General features: G+C 41.9%; 1 protein-coding gene across 1 annotated transcript in view; it reads left to right on the top strand.

Moving 5' to 3' along the window:
- Positions 1-18,210, top strand: part of PAPPA2 (pappalysin 2) — a 302,814-nt gene that overhangs the window by 222,541 nt on the left and 62,063 nt on the right. Inside the window, exons 15-16 of the mRNA XM_047705709.1 lie at positions 1,439-1,616; positions 2,814-3,027. Of these exons, the coding sequence (XP_047561665.1) occupies positions 1,439-1,616; positions 2,814-3,027 (392 nt within the window). The remainder of the gene's footprint in view (positions 1-1,438; positions 1,617-2,813; positions 3,028-18,210) is intronic.

Genomic DNA, 18,210 nt, shown 5'->3' with positions numbered 1-18,210 from the left:
TATGATAGGGCTGGCTCTTTCGACATTTTCATGTTTTCTTTCTTCTTGGTCCCCATTTTGTACTTTTGTTTTATCGTTTCCATTCTTTGTATTATATTCTCGCAAATCATTATAGACAGGAGTAGGCTAGAATAAATAGCAATATATATCTCTTGCATTTTCCTTCCGTATTTCCTTTCCTCCTTTCCTCTCTTTCTCCTTCTTTCCGTTCTTCCACCTTTGGTTTTCTTTTTTCTTTTTTTTTTTTTTAAAGATTTTATTTATTTATTTGACAGAGAGAAATCACAAGTAAGCAGAGAGGCAGGCAGAGAGAGAGGAGGAAGCAGGCTCCCTGCTGAGCAGAAAGCCCGATGCGGGGCTCGAACCCAGGACCTGGGATCATGACCTGAGCCGAAGGCAGCGGCCCAACCCACTGAGCCACCCAGGCGCCCCCCACCTTTGCTTTTCAAGCCATTGTTTCAACCTGTGATTTGCTCTGCTGGTAGATGATTAGCTCCTGGAGGATGTCTTGTTTATCCAAATCTAGACAGAACTTGGTCCTTCTAGGTGCTCAATAAATGTCCCTTCATTTATTTAGTGTTGAGGAACTCTAGGGCTACCCCACAAAAATGACAGGCTCAGGGAAAGGGCTGGAATCTTTCCAATTTCACTACAAGATTTGGAAGGTGCCTTGTACATATTGATTCTCAGCTGTTCTTAGATACTGTGCACCATTCTCTGTGGAGGTAATTATGTTCAGGACCATTATCATCCAGGCTCCCAGCAGGAAATAGGTGACATGATCCAACATGGGTAATTTGAGGGAATTTAGTACAGGGACTACTTATGAAGCTGGAGGCAGGATACAGGGAAATTACAAGGAGATGGTGCAGAATCCCAGGGTCAAGGGTGACATCACCCGTAGGCCTGAAGAGTTGATTGTAGGGAGCAGGGGGCAGAAGCCACAGGAAGAAAGTGCAGGAGAGGATAGAGAGGGCTGCCGAAGGACAAAGCCAACCAGCAGTAACATTCTAGGGAGGGAATAGGAAGAATAAGTGCCCAGACCTCTCTTGCCCTCCAGGTCCTGTAGTCTCCAGCCAGCGCATCCCAGGTGCTAGGCCCGAGCACAGCCAGAGGCATGAAACCCACAGAGGCACAGAGCCTGGTGGAGAAGGGCATAGAGTGATCCAAGAGCACATGGGAGGCAGCTGAGAGTTGGCCTGGAGGAGTGTCTCCCGTTCATGGTTCTCTTACACTAACAGGGATGGTCAGCAGCAGCCTACCTGGGTATTGAAGACAGTATATCAAGCCAATAGGTCCTAAGGAGGGAGTAAGGCAAAATCGTTTTACTTATTTTGAATGTTTGCACAAATAATCAGCAGGACTCCTACAAAGCCTGGAAACTACATTGATAAGCCTTTTCATGTGAACTTGATGGAAAAAAATTCTCTGTTTCTAGAAGGAAATTCTGCTCACATGTTCCTCTGGCCACTGGGACCAGACTGTGAGCTGCATGCCCCTTGATTGTGGTGTTCCCGACCCATCTTTGGTGAACTACGCAACCTTCTCCTGCTCAGAGGGAACAGACTTTCTGAAACGCTGTTCAATCTCCTGTGTCCCACCGGCCAAGCTTCAAGGTATTGTCAGCCAACTGGGAACCAAGTGCAAGTTCTCTCCAGCCCCTCTCCTTTCGTTGGGGGTACTTTAGGGATTTTTTCTTGACCCCAGTACTCTTCCCATTGGCTCTGCTGTGCCACCCTTTTCTGAGAACACCACCAAAACACCAAAGGGACACACCATTTTTATCCTGATGACATGCAAGGATGCCTGGCTTAGAGCTCATGAATGAAAGACATGTAGACTTCCCTGTTTTTATTTGATTGTACATCCTCTGGAATCAAGGTGACTCACAGTGGCCTGATCATAAGAAAAATATATCAGGCATATATATATATTTTTAATTTACTATTTACAACCTTCCTGTGAGTTGGGTGCTTTTAGTTCTCTTTTATAGATGAGAACAGAGTTCTGGGAGTTGTCCCTGGCTGTACTGATAGTAAGAGATAAAGATAGGGTAGAACCTGCTCTGACCCCACACCTTGCTCTTGTCCTCTTCTCAGACTCTAGTGTGAATCTCTTAGTGACCTAGGAGGCTTGTTCCAAATGCAACTTCCTGAGCCTAATGTTGATAGAGTCTGACTTAGTAAGTCTGAGGTGATGCAGCTGTGGGAGGTTCCTGGACTTCCTTTGGAATAACCGCGAATTACCCTGAGGCATAGTGTAGTGTTTTAGTACAGAACTCTGCATCCCAACTGCCCAAGTTCAAACCCTGCATCTGCCCCCTATTAGCTTGGCCAAGTTGCCTGAACTCAGTTTCCTCATCTGCAAAATAAGAGATAATGTGTTGTTCGAGGTGTATGTGGGTATTGTAAAATGCTTCAAACAGTGCGGGGCATATAAAAAGCACTATAAATATATCCTCTGTTGTTATTATCATGGTTTGCATGACACGGTCACTACTCTATTTTTACAATTTGTAGTTAGGAAGTGAGGTCATGATTTGTTTGGGTAGCCATTCTTTGATTTAGGGAATGAAAGGGAGGTCAGGGAATAGTCATCCGATCTCTGTTCTGTGTAAGAGATCTCAGTGGTTGCTTGGCGGGTAAAAAGAGATGGGACGAGCCCTGGACCTAAGAGTCAGAGAATCTGCTCCGCCAAGAATTATGTGACTTCGTGAGAACGCTTACGGGTTTATAGGGTTTTGTTTTTATCAGCTACACATTGATTTCTGGACTCTGCTTTGAGCCTCCTGTACTTCTCTTTCCTGGGCTCAGGACTGAACCCGTGGCTGACCTGTCTTGAAGATGGGCTCTGGTCCCTCCCCGAAGCCTACTGCAAGTTGGAGTGTGACGCTCCTCCCGTTATCCCAAATGCCAGTGTGCTCCTGCCCCCCTGTCCCCAGCGCAGCCATGACGTGGGCTCCGTGTGTAGGTACCGATGCAAGCCGGGCTACTACGCCGTGCCGAGTGCGGACAGCAAAGTCAGGAGGTGAGCTGGCTTGTTCCTGGGTCTCTGTGCTTCTCTCTACCCTCACACTCTCATCTGTAAATCCTCTCCCAGACTGTTGCTTTGGAAATAATATTAAGACCTTCTGGGTGGTCCATTGCTTCTTGTATTGGTTTGTTTTTCAGTATAATCTCTCTTCACCTGCATGGCACATTCCGCAGTCACATAGGCAGGTTGACCAGGTGTGCTTTCTGGAAGGCTATTCCTTCCCATAGGATATCCCACAGCCTCACCTCGGTGATTTCAAAAGAATCTCTGCCCTAATTATCGTTGTCCTTGAAAGTAAGTGTTGAGAGCTTCTCAGGTGTTGTCACCTGAATCCAGCCGTGAGAGGAACACCCTCATTGGGTCGGTTGGGAACTTGCGATGGTGGCTCTGGGAGACACCACCTGCGCTGGTCCCAGTCCAGCCATTTATTACCTGTGTGATGCTGGGATGGTTTCCTTCTCTGCCTTAGTCTTTCTCATCTGTAAAATGAGGATAGTAACAGTAATATCTACCTGACAGGGCTTGGTGTAAGGACTAGATATATTAATCAATTAATAAAATATAAGGTCTGATAAATTTATTTATTTATTTATTTATTTATTTTTAAAGATTTTATTTATTTATTTGACAGAGAGATCACAAGTTGGCAGAGAGGCAGGCAGAGAGAGAGAGAGGAGGAAGCAGGCTCCCTGCTAAGCAGAGAGCCCGATTCGGGGCTTGATTCCAGGACCCTGGGATCATGACCTGAGCTGAAGGCAGAGGCTTTAACCCACTGAGCCACCCAGGCGCCCCTGGTAAATTTAATTTTAACACATAAAATATATGAGCCATTAATATTATTGTAGTCTCTCTGCTTTCTCCCTGCTGGACTTCCTGTGTTCATACTCCTAGACCCGGAAGCCAGGGGTGCCTTTCTTCTGATCAGAAAGAACAAAAGGAAAGGCTTTGAAGAGAGTCATGCTGGGCTTCAAATCCCAGTCATCTTCCCTTTTTATCAGCTGAGTAACCTCAGGCAAGTTACTTAACTCTTTGGGTCTCAGTCTCCTGTGTAAGTTGAGGATAATACCCACATCAGAGGCTTGAGTGGAAGATGAAATGAGATAATCACATCCAACCCAGAGTCTGCCTTGTGCCAATTGCTCAATATACGGTTTCAGAAAAAGGTTTTTCTGAACAAAAAACAAACAAAAATCTTTCAGAAAAACAAACTCCTTGTTCTCAGTAAAATAGTAGCTATTCTTTCCCTATCATAAATTATGTCTGTATAGGACAAAAGTCAGTTCGTTTCTTACAGGACTTAATTAAAAGTCTGCCCGTAGTAGGGTTTTTTGTTTGTTTGTTTGTTTTTAAAGATGGTTTTTGTTTTTGTTTTTTGAACTAACAAGATCCCAGCTGTGGCATTACCAATGATGCCAAGACACACCAGCTTTGCTTACAAGTTAAAATTCTCTAAGGGGACAGAAGAACATCAGGAAACTTGCGCTCTGGCTCTCTGGCTCGCACGTGCCCTTCACCCCACCATCTCACTATGGGGTGGATTGAGTCTGGCTTTGCCCGGCACCTTGCTCTCCAGAGAAAGTCCAGGCTTCTATGTGGGAGGGAAGGGAGCAAGTCAGGCGAGAACCAGGCTGATAAGAATATGAATAATACTGGTGAAAAATTCATAAGAGGCAGCACTCTGGTTCAGTGGACTCTAGCAGATATAGTCAACAGTTTTTGACAACCGAAAACACATTTGCATGGGATTTTCGTAGGATCTTGATCAATTTGCATAGGTACCCATTGACAGGCAATGAGGACCCAGGCCATCTTCAAGCGCTAATGGGATTACAACTCCTCTAAAGCCAGCTGTTTTGGGGCTTCCCCCACCCCTCATTTCTTGCCTTCCTTTACACAGACTTGCAGCTGACTCAGGTGTCTGCAGAACAGGGCAGCAAAGAATAATGGAGAGGGAGAGGAACGTCTCAGGACCAGGAAGAACTGAGGGAGGAGGGATGATTTCAGCCCACGGCTGAGCTGTGTGATGGGAACGAGTCTCCCCCCCACACTCAGAACTGTAGACTCTTTGCCTTACCCTGCGCCTCGGACGTGGGCAACTGCCCCAGCCCCGGCAGGGGCACACAGAGGCCATTTGTTGGCACAGCTTTTCCGGTTGAGAAGCTGGGAGCTTGCAACAGCGGCATCGGTTTTGGCATAAACATTTACATTCACAGACACTATGCTGAGGAAAGATTAAATTATTTACCACACTGTGTAAACTGATTTAAATCTTAGTTTACACCTGTTTACATAGCAGGCGGCAGATTGGTCATCCGAAGTTTGCAAGTCAGGCGTAAATCACTGTCACTTGCGGCTTCTGTTTACCCAGCGAACTATGTCAGCCTTGTTCCTCGCTTGGTGGGAAGAGCCCAGAGTTATACAAATAGGGCTCTAAATGTCTTTCTAGGACATGCAAGCAGGAGAAGAAGAAATTGAGAAAAGTGGGCAGGGAGATCAATCCAGACGGAACGGGCACATGCTAATTTTATGCAGTTCTTCGAGGAGTGGAAAAAACCCGCTTGAGGGTCAGATTCGTGGCTTGTTGTCTGCATGACTGAACAAACGACTCAATATCCACATGTCTCAATTTTTGCATCCATAATGTGAGGGGTAGGAATTTCTATCCAACAGTGTTATTTTGAGGCTGAAAGGAGGTAAATGTTCTAGAAGGATTTTATCACCTATGATGTTCAATATAAGTACCACGTATTGCTTTTTGTTCATTTCTTTTTATTTATTTACTTTTTTTAAGATTTTAATTATTTATTTGACAGACAGAGATCACAAGTAGGCAGAGAGGCAGGCAGAGAGAGAGGAAGGAAAGCAGGCTCCCTGCTGAGCAGAGAGCCCGATGCGGAACTTGATCCCAGGACCCTGGGATCATGACCTGAGCCGAAGGCAGAGGCTTAACCCACCAAGCCACCCAGGCACCCCTGTTCATTTCTTTTTAAAACAAGGAAACAGCTACAAAAATGTCAGCAAGTACATTCCCTTCCTGCTCTTCTCAAGTCTATCAAATGTTGTTTCAAGAGAAAAGAAAGACGAGTACTGGATCTGACTTTTCTCTTCGGATCAGCCCATCTAAGTTTTGTTCCATTCAACTCAGAGGTGGCCGGGAGGGCATAGCTGCAGCTGGCAAGTTCATCATGTGCAACGCTCTGTGCTGGTCTGAGGAGACACATGCGAAGAGGATCTAGGCTCCGACATCAGGAGCACACAGCCTCTGTGCTCCCTCTTTCATCTGTTTTATTTTCCCTTGAAGCATAACAGAGGAGACAGCTACACCTCACCCCTAGATTCCTGGCCACTTCTTCCCAGGATGTGAAAGTGGCACTGCCCACCCTGGATCTAGTCGGGGAAATGCAATGGCTTAGGCCTGGGTCAAGAACTCTGACCTTGAAGTCCTGGCTGGAGTCGGCATCACCCAAGTCCAGTGGATTCCCCAGAGGGAAACTGAGAAGGAGGGTAAATGGATATTGGTGGAGCCAAAAAAAAAAAAAAAAAAAAAAATCAATAAAACAAAAAAAATATCCATTATATAGTATAGCTACCCAGTGCTATAGCCATATCATGAAATAGCCCACTACCATCAAAGATGTTTGGAAGAATATTAAAGACGGGAAAACATTCACAATACAGTGTTAAGTGGATAAAAGCAAGAAAGTAGCTGTTATCAATGTTATAGTCTCTACTTTTCAAATTAAAAGAATATTTTTATCACTTTTATGATAGCTAGAAATGCTTAGGATATTAGTAGTCGTAATCTCTAGGTAGTAGGCTTATAGGGAATATCTTTTCTTTTTCTGCTTATTTATATTTGCTCAATTTCTTGATTTTTCTGAGACAAATTGATAAACCGTTTAGAAACCAAAAAATGAAGTGAGCAATTAAGAGCAGATTATAGCAATTTGTCAAGGCAGAGAGTAATCAAAGGAAAACTAGGCAGCTCTCTCTAAATAGGTGAACCCAGGAGAGACCAGCATACCCAAGATGGCATGAAGAAAGGTACATGACCTTTCCACCTTATACACAGATCTTTCTATGTTTTGAGGACAGAACTGTTTTTATTCTCAAAGACCACCTCACACCTTTTCTCCTCCAGTCCTAACACCTCTTCCCAAACTTCCAGCATGTCACCTCATTCCCCAAAGTTAAGAGTCTACCCAGCGGTGGGCAAGCTAATCTATACCCCAAACACACTCTCCCCCTTCCTGCTGTCCAAAATGAAGTTTGCCACCTTTGCTCTGGACCCCATCTCCTTTCTTGGGATTTCTCTCCATCCATTTACCTTCTTTCCTACATCTGAGACATCTCTCTTCCTCTTGCCTATTCCTTCTCTTTCATTATGCTCAGGTTTCTCCCATGTTGCAACTCAAACGAGCAGAACCTTTCCTTGATCCCCTGCCCCTGCCCCCAGCTACCACTCAATCTTTCTCTCTCCTTTCACAGTGAAACTTCCAAGAGTTATTTGTATTCACTCTCTCTAGCTTGCTATCTTTTCTCTCCTTCACCCTTTGACATTCATGTTTTTACTCCTGTCTCTTCACTAGAGCTGTGCCTGCCATGGATCTTTCTGCTGTCAAGTGCAGTGATTCTTCTTGGTTCTCAGGTTACTTGAGAATATTTGGTTTAGGTTGTGGTCACTACGAGAGATAGGTGTGGGTGTTGAAGCTATCCATAATTTGGTGTGGATGTTGAAACTAATGATATCACATATAGACTAAGAGACTCTGAAAAGGGTTATTACTCACATAATGAGGTCTTCTGGAAAGTGAATGGGAGGATCTCAGGTTGACCTTCAAACTACTGGAGAAACCAGGGAAAGGAGAGGGCCTGGGGTTTTATGGTGCTTGGGGACTAGGGCTTATGTCATGTGAACAGAACCTGTTGGTTTGAACTTTCTGCTGAGGCCAAAGGAGGAAGCATCCAGCTTTCCAATAGGCTTGCTCAGATGTGGGAGATGCTGGGGCTTGAAAACTGTCACAAACATTAAAAATGGAGTCAGGCTTTTTTATTATAACATAGCTGGCTACACTCTGCTTGAAACTTCTTCCTTGATTTTGTTTTTTTTCACTCCCTGATTTTCCTCCTTCTTCTCTATCGCTTCTCAATTTTATTGTCTAGCTTTCTCCCCTCTGCCCATTTCTTCAATGTTGGCATTTCTCTGAGCTCACTTTTCTCTCTTGTTCTACACACTTGTCTGGGAAGAAGCTCATTTACCCTATAATTTCATACATCATCCACATGCCAATGGTTCCTAAATCCACACCTCCTACTCTAATCTCTTCCCTTCTGGGCCATAAGGACCATTAGAACAACTGATTGTGGATATAGCCACCTGGATATCATATCTGCATTTTAAACTCTTATTATCTAAAACAGAGCCTGTTATAATCTATTTCAAATATCAACATCTTCTGTGTTCTGTGTGATTGGTCAGACCAAGAACCTGCACATAACTTGAGATTCTTCAGTGTCCTTTACCCCCAATCAAGCCAGTCATCAACTTCCATCAAGTGTTGTCTTACTGACTCTCAGGTATGACCATTTCTCCCCATCTCTGTTGCCACTTCTCTGTAATATGCCTCCATCCTTTTTCACTCTTGAACTGGTCTTTCTGACTCTAGTTTTTTTCCCTTCAATACCTTCACCACTTTCCAGCATAACTGACCTTCAAAAAAACAGAATTCCAATTACAGTTTTCCCCTACATAAAATAGAATGGCCAGCCATTTCACTAGGAAAATTTAAAAATCTTAAAATAGTTTCCATGTGGACATTGCTTACTTCTGTAAGGCTCATTGCCTACTCGCTTCCCTGGGAGACCACTTCCCTTCAACTGCTCTTTTTTACTCCCTGATTTTCCTTCTCCTTCTGTAGGCTCTCATACCATTGGATTGATTTTACTTCCTTATCTAAGCCATGGCTAACATGCCTCTTGGCCAGAGCTCTCCCCAACAGTGACCTTTGCCTTTGCTGACTCTGACTCTTACAGTTTTATCTAGGAAGACTATCAAATCTCCCCAGTCTATAAGCACTGCCCTTCCCAGGGCTACATTGCACACAGAGCTTCCTTGACAACAGCATCTACCTTGCTAAGTAGAAATGGTCTGGTTACTTGTCTATATTCTCCAAGAGACCAGAAATATTTGTTTAGCTTCATGTACCCAATGGCTATGACATTTATTGGTAGGTACCAGTAAATACTTTATGAATGGATGAAAATAAATGTTAGAAAAATATTATGGAATTTGATATTAAAGTTGATACTAACCAATGGTGAAGGAAAGGGGACAGTTTCCTATGAGGGAGTGGAGATCTCTATTTTAAGGGCTTTAGAGTAGAAGAACTCTAAAAATATATGTGTATGTTTTTTTTTTTTTTCTAGCAATTGTCTCAGTAACAAGGAAGGAATTGTCTTCTCCAAAGACTGTTTACTTTTATCTGTTCAGCACACATGTAAACTTGATTAGCACAACTCTATACAAGTTAATAGTCACACAGATGGATTAGACTTCTCAACAAGCTCACGAGAACAGCAGTTCTCATACCTGGCTGCACATTAGTATCATTTGGCAAGATTTAAAAAATCTTAATATTCAGCTCATGCCCCAAACCAATTACATCAGAATCTCTGCAAGTGGGACACAGGCATTTTGCATTTTGCAAAGCTTCCCAAGTCTCTCTAATAAGCAGCCAAAATCAAGAAGCACAAGTCTAGGGGAACCTTTGTTTCTGTAAGAACAGTATCAGTCATGGGATTTTGACTTGTCTAAAAATATCCAGAATAATGTTTTCTTCTTTCAAAATTAGTATAATAGCACTTTTGCATGCCAGATTTTTACATGTCTCTTTGGGGCTTATTTATATTTGGAGTTAATCAAAAGAATACAAACAATTGTAACTCCAAAGAAATTGTAGTAGTTTCATGAGTTCTTTCTTACTGAAATTTTACAACAAATCCACAGGCTCCTTTAAGCTGCTTTCTTTTTTTTTTTTTTTTAAGATTTTATTTATTTATTTGACAGACAGAGATCACAAGTAGGTAGAGAGGCAGGCAGAGAGAGAGAGAGGAGGAAGCAGGCTCCCTGCTGAGCAGAGAGCCCGATGTGGGGCTCGATCCCAGGACCCCGAGATCATGACCTGAGCCGAAGGCAGCGGCTCAACCCACTGAGCCACCCAGGCGCCCTTTAAGCTGCTTTCTTTTCCTTCCCTACAATTTCCTTCCACATACACATAATTGTTCATCACCCTTTTGTTGTTTCATTAACTTGACTTCCCAGGAAGCTAAAGTAAATGTGTTTGACTTACAGTTTATCAAAAAGACCGTATTATATTCTCCTTTATCTTTCATTCCCAAGGTTTCCTTTTTCTCATTAGGTGTTATCTTTATGTGGGAAGGTTAGATTAACCTCATTAGGGCTCATAATTAATTTAACTTACAAATTATTCCAACCTTCTAACTTAGCCTCTCCCTCTGTAAGTCATTCATCAAGATGCCATTTGAAAGGTGCTGCGGTAGTCAGATCTTTTTTAGAGTGATTGTAAACAGCCATACTTTCTGAGAGTCACTCACGGTATCAGCTTTTCCAAAGAACACAGATCTACTTAAGTTCTATAAACACAAATGTAGGTCAAGACTATAAAAAATAGGCCTCACAATAGGACTATTTAGTATTGGTAAACCTCTTTAATAGGAGTTTGTCTCCTCTGTCGGGGGGAGGGCTTGGGATGGCCGTGGACAATACATGTGGACTTGACCCATCTCTACACACAAAGGTTGTTTGGTATGGCAGAGAGTTAAAAAGTTTAGGCCTTGGCTCTGTTCTGTTGGGTTGATGATATAATAAGATTATAGTATAATATGGTATATTATGATATAGTAATGCATATCTTGATATACTATAATAATAATATGTTTCAGTATATTATTAGACAGATGAGGAAACTAAGACCCAGAGTATCATTAGTAACCTCCCCACAATCACTCAGCCGATTTGTGGTGTTCAACCATTCTGACTCCAAAGTTCATGTTCTTGGCTCACAAGACTTTCAGTATTGAGCAAATTACTACATCTCTCTGGACTTTTTTCCCTGCACATCTGTAAAATAAGGGGAAATCTTGAGTGATTTCCAGCTCTAGAGGTCTGTATTTTATTTTCTATCTCAGTAGAATCAATGAGAGGAGTTAACACTTTTGCAGAACACCATTGAGAGAAGTGATACATAACAATTTATTGCCACCAGAAAAAAAAAAAAAAAAAAAAACAGAGAAGCAGTAATCTATTACTGCACAGGCACAATCTTAGTGGGTGCTACTTAAGGTACTACTTGGAGAACTCGGGTCTGAGTGAACAGTCAAAGTTTTATCTTCTTCCTCCAGATAGGTTTTGGTGAATTGTTCTCTATTCACACCCAAGAGTATTGATTGGATCCTGGTCTTCCTTGAAGGCCAAATATGGATACATTTTTAAGATCTCTAAAATTGAGTTTAAAAATTGAGTTTAAAGATTAAGTTTAAGTTGAAACTTCCCTAAAGAAGAAAATTTAGTCAAAATGCTAGGAAGGCTTTCCTTAGTCCAATATTCATCTCTTGGCTTAGTGGTAATGCACACAGGTTCTGGGATTAATGAGATCCAAGTTTGAATCTTAACTCTGCTGCTTACTAGTTCTTAGACCTTGGGCAAGTTACTGATCTATACTGAACATCACTGTTTTTATTTACAAAAAGGATATTAGGAAATAGAAGTACTTATAGCTTTTTATAAGGATTGAATTGGATAATAGATGTAAAGAAGTAAACACATTTCTTAGTCATATGAAGCTTTAGGTCGGCAGTTCCTGGTATTTTATCATTGCCATTATCATCATCAGGTTAATGACCCTTGCAAAATGACCATTGCTTTTGGTGTGTTTAGCAGGTAAAGTTCTTTAACAAGGAAAACACTCAGCTACGTTTTTAATCAGTGGCTATTATCTCCCAACCATTATTGATGGCCTATACACCTGAAAAACAACATAGGTACAGAAAGACTAAAGCTGGCATTCCAAGTAGGACGTACAGGTCTTTGGTAACCAGGGCCAGTGGGGGAGTACCCTTCCTCTGCCTACAAAACACACACACTCACACACACTTACGAAAACAGGAAGTTCATGAAATTTAAAAAATATATTTGCCGTTCCCTCCCCCAATCAGAACCCTCTCATCCTACTTTCAAGTCAGTGAGTTATCTAAATGCTACAGTAGACCATCAGAGGGAAAACGGTGCTGTGGGGGGGAAAGACACGGAAATGAAATAGTCAGCAAGATAGAGCTGGACATACTTCAAAAATTGGGGCAGGCACATAAGGTCAGACTGGGGAGGAGAATGGAAGGGCATGTCCTGGAGACGTCACTTAGATTTTTACACTCTTGATCTTTTTGAATTGTACCTTGAACTTCTGAGGTCCAGCTGATTTTATTGTATCATAGAAAGGGAAAGAAAGACTTGGCTAATGAAATGGAAATGTGTAGTTTAAACAAATGCTAACCCTCTTTAAATAGCCCAAATTTGCAATTTCTAAAGTCAGTAAAATAATCTACATAATTTTCAAACTCTGCCTCATAACATTGTGCATATACACATATGAACAGCTGTTAAATCTATGCGTATGCACAGACAGAGACACACATGCTACCTATGATTTGCCAGTTAAGGGACATACTATAATCTCTGTATACACTCATGCATCTGTGAGAAATAGAACTTTGTTTTCTTTCCATTAAGACATTGTCTGGCTTTACAATTAGTGCTTACAGTAAATACATTCAAAGTTTATTCTTGGAATCCTCAATTCTCTTGCCATTGTAGGATAATGTGAGCTTTAGGCTAATTGATTACAGCCCCTTTTGGCATCGAAGTGACTAAACCTCTTCGAGCCTTGGCCACTCCAGTGCACACCTGGGTGCAGGCCAGCTCCCTGCCGCAGGCTTCACAGGGCTCCAGCAATTGGCATGCAGGCCTTTACTTCAAACACAGCATTTGCTGAACTCATAAATTTCCCTGTGACCTTCAATCTTAAGCTAGAGAACATCTGATTGTAAAACTGTCCTTCCTCTTTTGATATTTTATTGACTGCTGATTTCTCTATTAATCAGGAAGAGTAATTTTCAAAATATTATATGAGATGGCAGTGGATTTTACACACACACACACACACACACACACACACACATACACACACAGCAGTAGGACTTTCTTCAACCCATACTTTCTCTCCCTGATGCCTTTTCTTTGCTTTTTCCCCCCACCCCCTACCCCATTCTCTGTCTCAGGCTCCTGCTAATCCCTTCTTTGGCCCGGTGAGTGACCATTTTCATTGTGACCTTGCCTTTGCTGTCTAGTGGTGGAGTCAGGTCAGGCCAAACTGATTTATAAACCATCTCCTGAAGGACTCTAGGTGGGACAAAAATCTGAAGAACCGAGCAGGGTGGGAAGACTCAGTAGAATGTTAACACTGAACACTCATATCACACACACAGGGAGAGAGAGCGAGAGAGAGGGAGAGAGAGCAGAGGGATGGACAGAGGAGTGTGACTGGGTAGATCTGTTACTGGAGCTAATAATTTCTGCTGCTCATTGAGAATTGTATGTGCTATTCATTTTATTACATACTTTATATGCACTAACTTATGTAATCTTCTAATAAGCCTGTAAGGATGCTATTATCAACCCCATTTTTCAGATAGGAAAACTGAGAAAAGAAAGCTGAGTAATTTTTTTAAAAGCCGGAGATGTATTTAGAGCCACATCTGGAGTTCAAGCATTCGTGTCCTGATTCCAAATCATCTGCTCTTCGCCACTGTATTCCTGATGGGAATCACCCACTACAGCCACTAAAAGCCTGCTGAAGGTCACTGGGACCTCTGACTCTTTCTCTTTAGTCAAGGAAAGTTTCAAGGAGAATGTTAACCAGCCTTTTCATTCTAGCCCACATTAAAAAGGTGAGCTATTAGGCGTACTGCAGACATGGGATTCCCCCATGGAAAATCCACAAAGTCCTTAGGTTCTGATAACTCCTTAACAGGTTTGGGTTTTACTGTTGCTGTGACTTCTAGACAAGGAGGCATGGAAAGAGCTTTGCTTTCTGAAAGCAGCCAGGGACATGCAGTGATTGAATAGTTAATTCCAAGGTGAGGACGTAGATATGTGTTTACACTGTGAGCACTTTTTATCAAGCCTGTCTGTGAGTTGGACTGACCAGGAACAGAGATGTAACAATACCTGGAGGAATTTGTACATGAAAATTTGGTGAAGATAGGCAAAGGATTTCTTGCAATGAGAGAACCTGTCCTCTGAAATTGAATTCATACATTTTGTGGCCCCTTTTTGCCAGAATTTTGTCCCAGCTGCCTTCCCCCAAGCTCTTTTCCTCCCCACAAGATAAAGCAAGATAAAGCTGAACATATTTCAAAAATTAGGGTTGGGGGGCGCCTGGGTGGCTCAGTGGGTTAAAGCCCTTGCTTTCAGCTCGGGTCATGATCCCAGTGTCCTGGGATTGAGCCCCGCATCGGGCTCTCTGCTCAGTGGGGAGCCTGCTTCCTCCTCCTCTCTCTCTCTCTCTGCCCGCCTCTCTGCCTACTTGTGATCTCTGTCTGTCAAATAAATAAATAATAAAAAATCTAAAAAGAAAAAAAAATTAGGGTGGGCACATATATACTTTTCCCATTTACACTTGGCCAAGATTTCAAACAGATTCTACCTTTTACTCCTCTGGGTTCGTGCATGCATTAATCTTCTGGCGGGTATGCCCTTCTTCTCCGTCCCTGCCTAATTGAACCCATCTCTTAGTGTTTCTTTCCTGATGTCCTTCATGTCCCAGAGAAGTACTGGGGGCTCCCTCTTTGGGCTCCTATAGGTCAGTATTCTGGTTCTCTTATGGTATTAATATTTGTTTCTAAAACCATATGACCTAATGTAATGCATAGGCATGTAGTAGATGCTCAGTGAATATTTGTTGACTGGATATATGAATGGACAAATAACTGAATGATGAGAGATGGATGAGGCAAGAGATTCCTGTTTAATAGTATTTGTCTTGGAATCAGTTCACTCCTGCATTTCATTGTAACCACTGGGTCCTCAAATACACACTGAAGGGAATGAATTTTAGAATTCTGCAATAATGTTAATTACCATTGTATATGTTTGGGTTTAAATTGCATGTGTTGCAAAAACTTCAGAATATTTTAAAATCTGGGGGTAACCTGGTTTGGTAGATGATAAACCCTGTTAGCTCTATGGAGAATTATATGAGAGGCCCAGCGACTCATGCAAAAGAGATTAAGTGGGAGCTACTGAACTCAAAATGAGAGAGGCTGAGGGTTAGACAACTAAGGCAAGGCAACAAAAGTGGAGAAGGAGCCCCAAACTTGAATTAGGTGTTCAGACCTGGAACAAGACATTATTGCATCTGCCAACTTGGAGACCTAAGTCTTAGTAGCAGGAAGTCCAAAGACAGAAGTGAGGGGTGGGGCTTTGAAGTAGAACTCTCTATGTACTTTCAGGACTTAGCACACTGCTCATTCTGACAGAGAGGCTCCATTTTACATGGAAGAAGAGCTTTGTAAGGGGCATTTTTTTTTTTTTTTTTTGAGTCAGGGAAAAAATGGAAAACCAAAGCCAATGTGTCTGGTGGGATGGTCCTACTAAAACTAATTCTTGTCCAGTGGAGTGGACTGAAGCTAAACATCGAGGGCCTGCTGTGCAGAGGTTGGACTCGCTGATGGGCTGTGGACTGACCATGACCAAAGTCTGCCTGCTCTTCATTGAGGATATTGGCTTGAGAAACCAGGTCTGCAGTTTGTTAAGAGGGTGTCACACTCCCTGATTTTGGAAGGGCTGATGGTTTGCCCAGGGGTGGGGTAGAGGACTTTGTCTTCTAACAGAGCCTAGAGTAGTGCTTCTCAAACTTGAATGTGCAAAGGAATCACTTGGGGATCTTGTTTAAGTGCAGATTCTGATTGAGTCTGTCTCAGGTGGGATCTGAGATTATGCATTGCTGACAAGCTCCTGGGAGATTCTAGTGCTGCTGTTCTGGGAACCACACTGTAAGTGGTAAGGGGCTAAACTTCTGAGTAAAGAGGCTTCAAATTTCAACTCAAAAGCTGACCGTGTGCCACACGAAACACTTAGTCAATGAATGCTTCCGTTTCCGAATCTATGTTATGGAAATAATGCGGTTACTCCTTGCTTTTACACCCCCTTTTTAGGGGTGTTCTATGTGGTAGTATTTTGTGACATGCAGTATAAATGTATGAGGTAACAGGAGATACTTTATCTGCAGTTCCATTTCTAGGAATAATGTTGCTTGCATACTGTGATTTAGACATTGGCATCAGATGGATCATGGTACCGATCCTTTTTCTTCCATTAACAAGTTAGATAACCCTAGGCAAGTTATCCTACTTTTCTAAACCTTACTTGTCTCATTTATAAAATAAACATTTATATACCATATATTGTGCTGGAGAGTGAAGATATAATAGTAAATAAGGTCTTATTCTCACCGAGTTTACATTCCAGTCGGGGAGACAGGAAATAAATTACTAAAACCAAAAAAAAAACACCCCAATATAATTAGAGTATGCATTCCTTGAAAGACACAGGTACTTTGATTAAAAACCAAAAATAATAAAAGTATAAAATAAGGTTGCTCTGGGGTGGCAAAAATTATTTTTAGATAGGAAGAAGAGCCAGTCAGAAGAACAAAAAGAAAAACACAAGCAGAAAGAATAGCACCAAAGTCCTTTGGCAGGAAAGAACTTGGTTGTGCTCGGGATTCTAAATCCAATGTGGACAAAGTACATTAAAGAAAGTGAATGGGGTAGATGAGGTCAGAGAAAGTGGGACCAGATTACACACGACCTTGTGACTGAGAAGTGAGAAAGTTTGGATTTTTTTTTTTCCGTACAAGAAGAGGCAATTTGAAATGTTCTAAGCAAGAAAATGGCATGATGTAATGTATTTATTTATTTTACAAAATATCTCTCTGACTGGTGTTTGCCAACTGGATAGGAAGTGATCCAGAGAAATGGGGTATCCAGTTAGGAGGTGAGAGGCGGGAACTTGGAATAGCACTCATGACAATGGAGAGGCAAGAGGTATGGGAATAGATTCTGGAGATATTTGGGAGGAAAAGCTGAGAAGACTTGCTGATGGATTGAATCAGATCAGATGGGGGGGGATGGGAAAAAGATAAGATTGAAAGAATAGAATCAAGGATGTTTTTTAAGTTTCAAATTTGAGCAACAGGGTAGATGATGCTATGGGGGTGGTTAAGGAAGAGCATGTGCAAAGATAAGGTAATGAAGAACTCACATAATAATAGTCCTTCTTACATGAGGGGGTTAAGAATAAAATGATAGAGATATATATTCTTCTGCACAATTCCAGACCTTAAGTGCTCAATATTTTATTGTTTTTCTGTTATTGTTATTTTTCTTGAGGGACTACCCATTGGAGACACCAGATTCCCTTGATTGGTAAAGACATGAGAACTCTCTTGGACTCAACAATCATATTTTTATTTTCTCCAGTGAAAAATAAATATTACTTTTGTGAAAACCCTGCAGTGGTGATAGAAAAATGGGGTAGGGTAGACTCATGTGTGCCTCAAGCAACATCAATCAAATTTTCAGCCAAGTCTTGATTACAAGATCTTTATTTCTGGCAATGGTGTAAGAAGCAGAAAGAGCACAGCTGGATTTTCAGCACTAGGTGGTTACCACGAGTTCTGGAAATTGGAAAAAGCATCTTCTAACTTGGAAGTTATGGTGATTTGTCTGGAGTAGTTTGAAGGAAAATAAATACAGACCTTCCCCTAGCCCCAACTCCTCCCATGATGCCATTTACAGAGTAAGTTGTCTTGCTGTAACTGTTCCTGTTTGGTCTTTGCTAAGCAGATGGCCTTTTTAACCAGGGATGTTAGGTATGTGATTTTGCTCTCTGATTTCTACACCTAAGATTAATTTTTTTCTGTAGATAGGTAGCACAGATTTTAGTGGTTTGCCAACCCGGCTCCATATAAAAACTGCTGGCCAGTTAAAAAAATACAGAGTGTAGGGCAGTCCCAGGACACTTGATTTAGTAAGAGTGTC

This window comes from Lutra lutra, chromosome 15, assembly GCF_902655055.1.
Source record: "Lutra lutra chromosome 15, mLutLut1.2, whole genome shotgun sequence".
Lineage (NCBI taxonomy): Eukaryota > Metazoa > Chordata > Mammalia > Carnivora > Mustelidae > Lutra > Lutra lutra.
The sequence above is the reverse complement of the archived record's forward strand: the minus strand, read 5'-3'. Positions and strand labels throughout refer to the sequence as shown.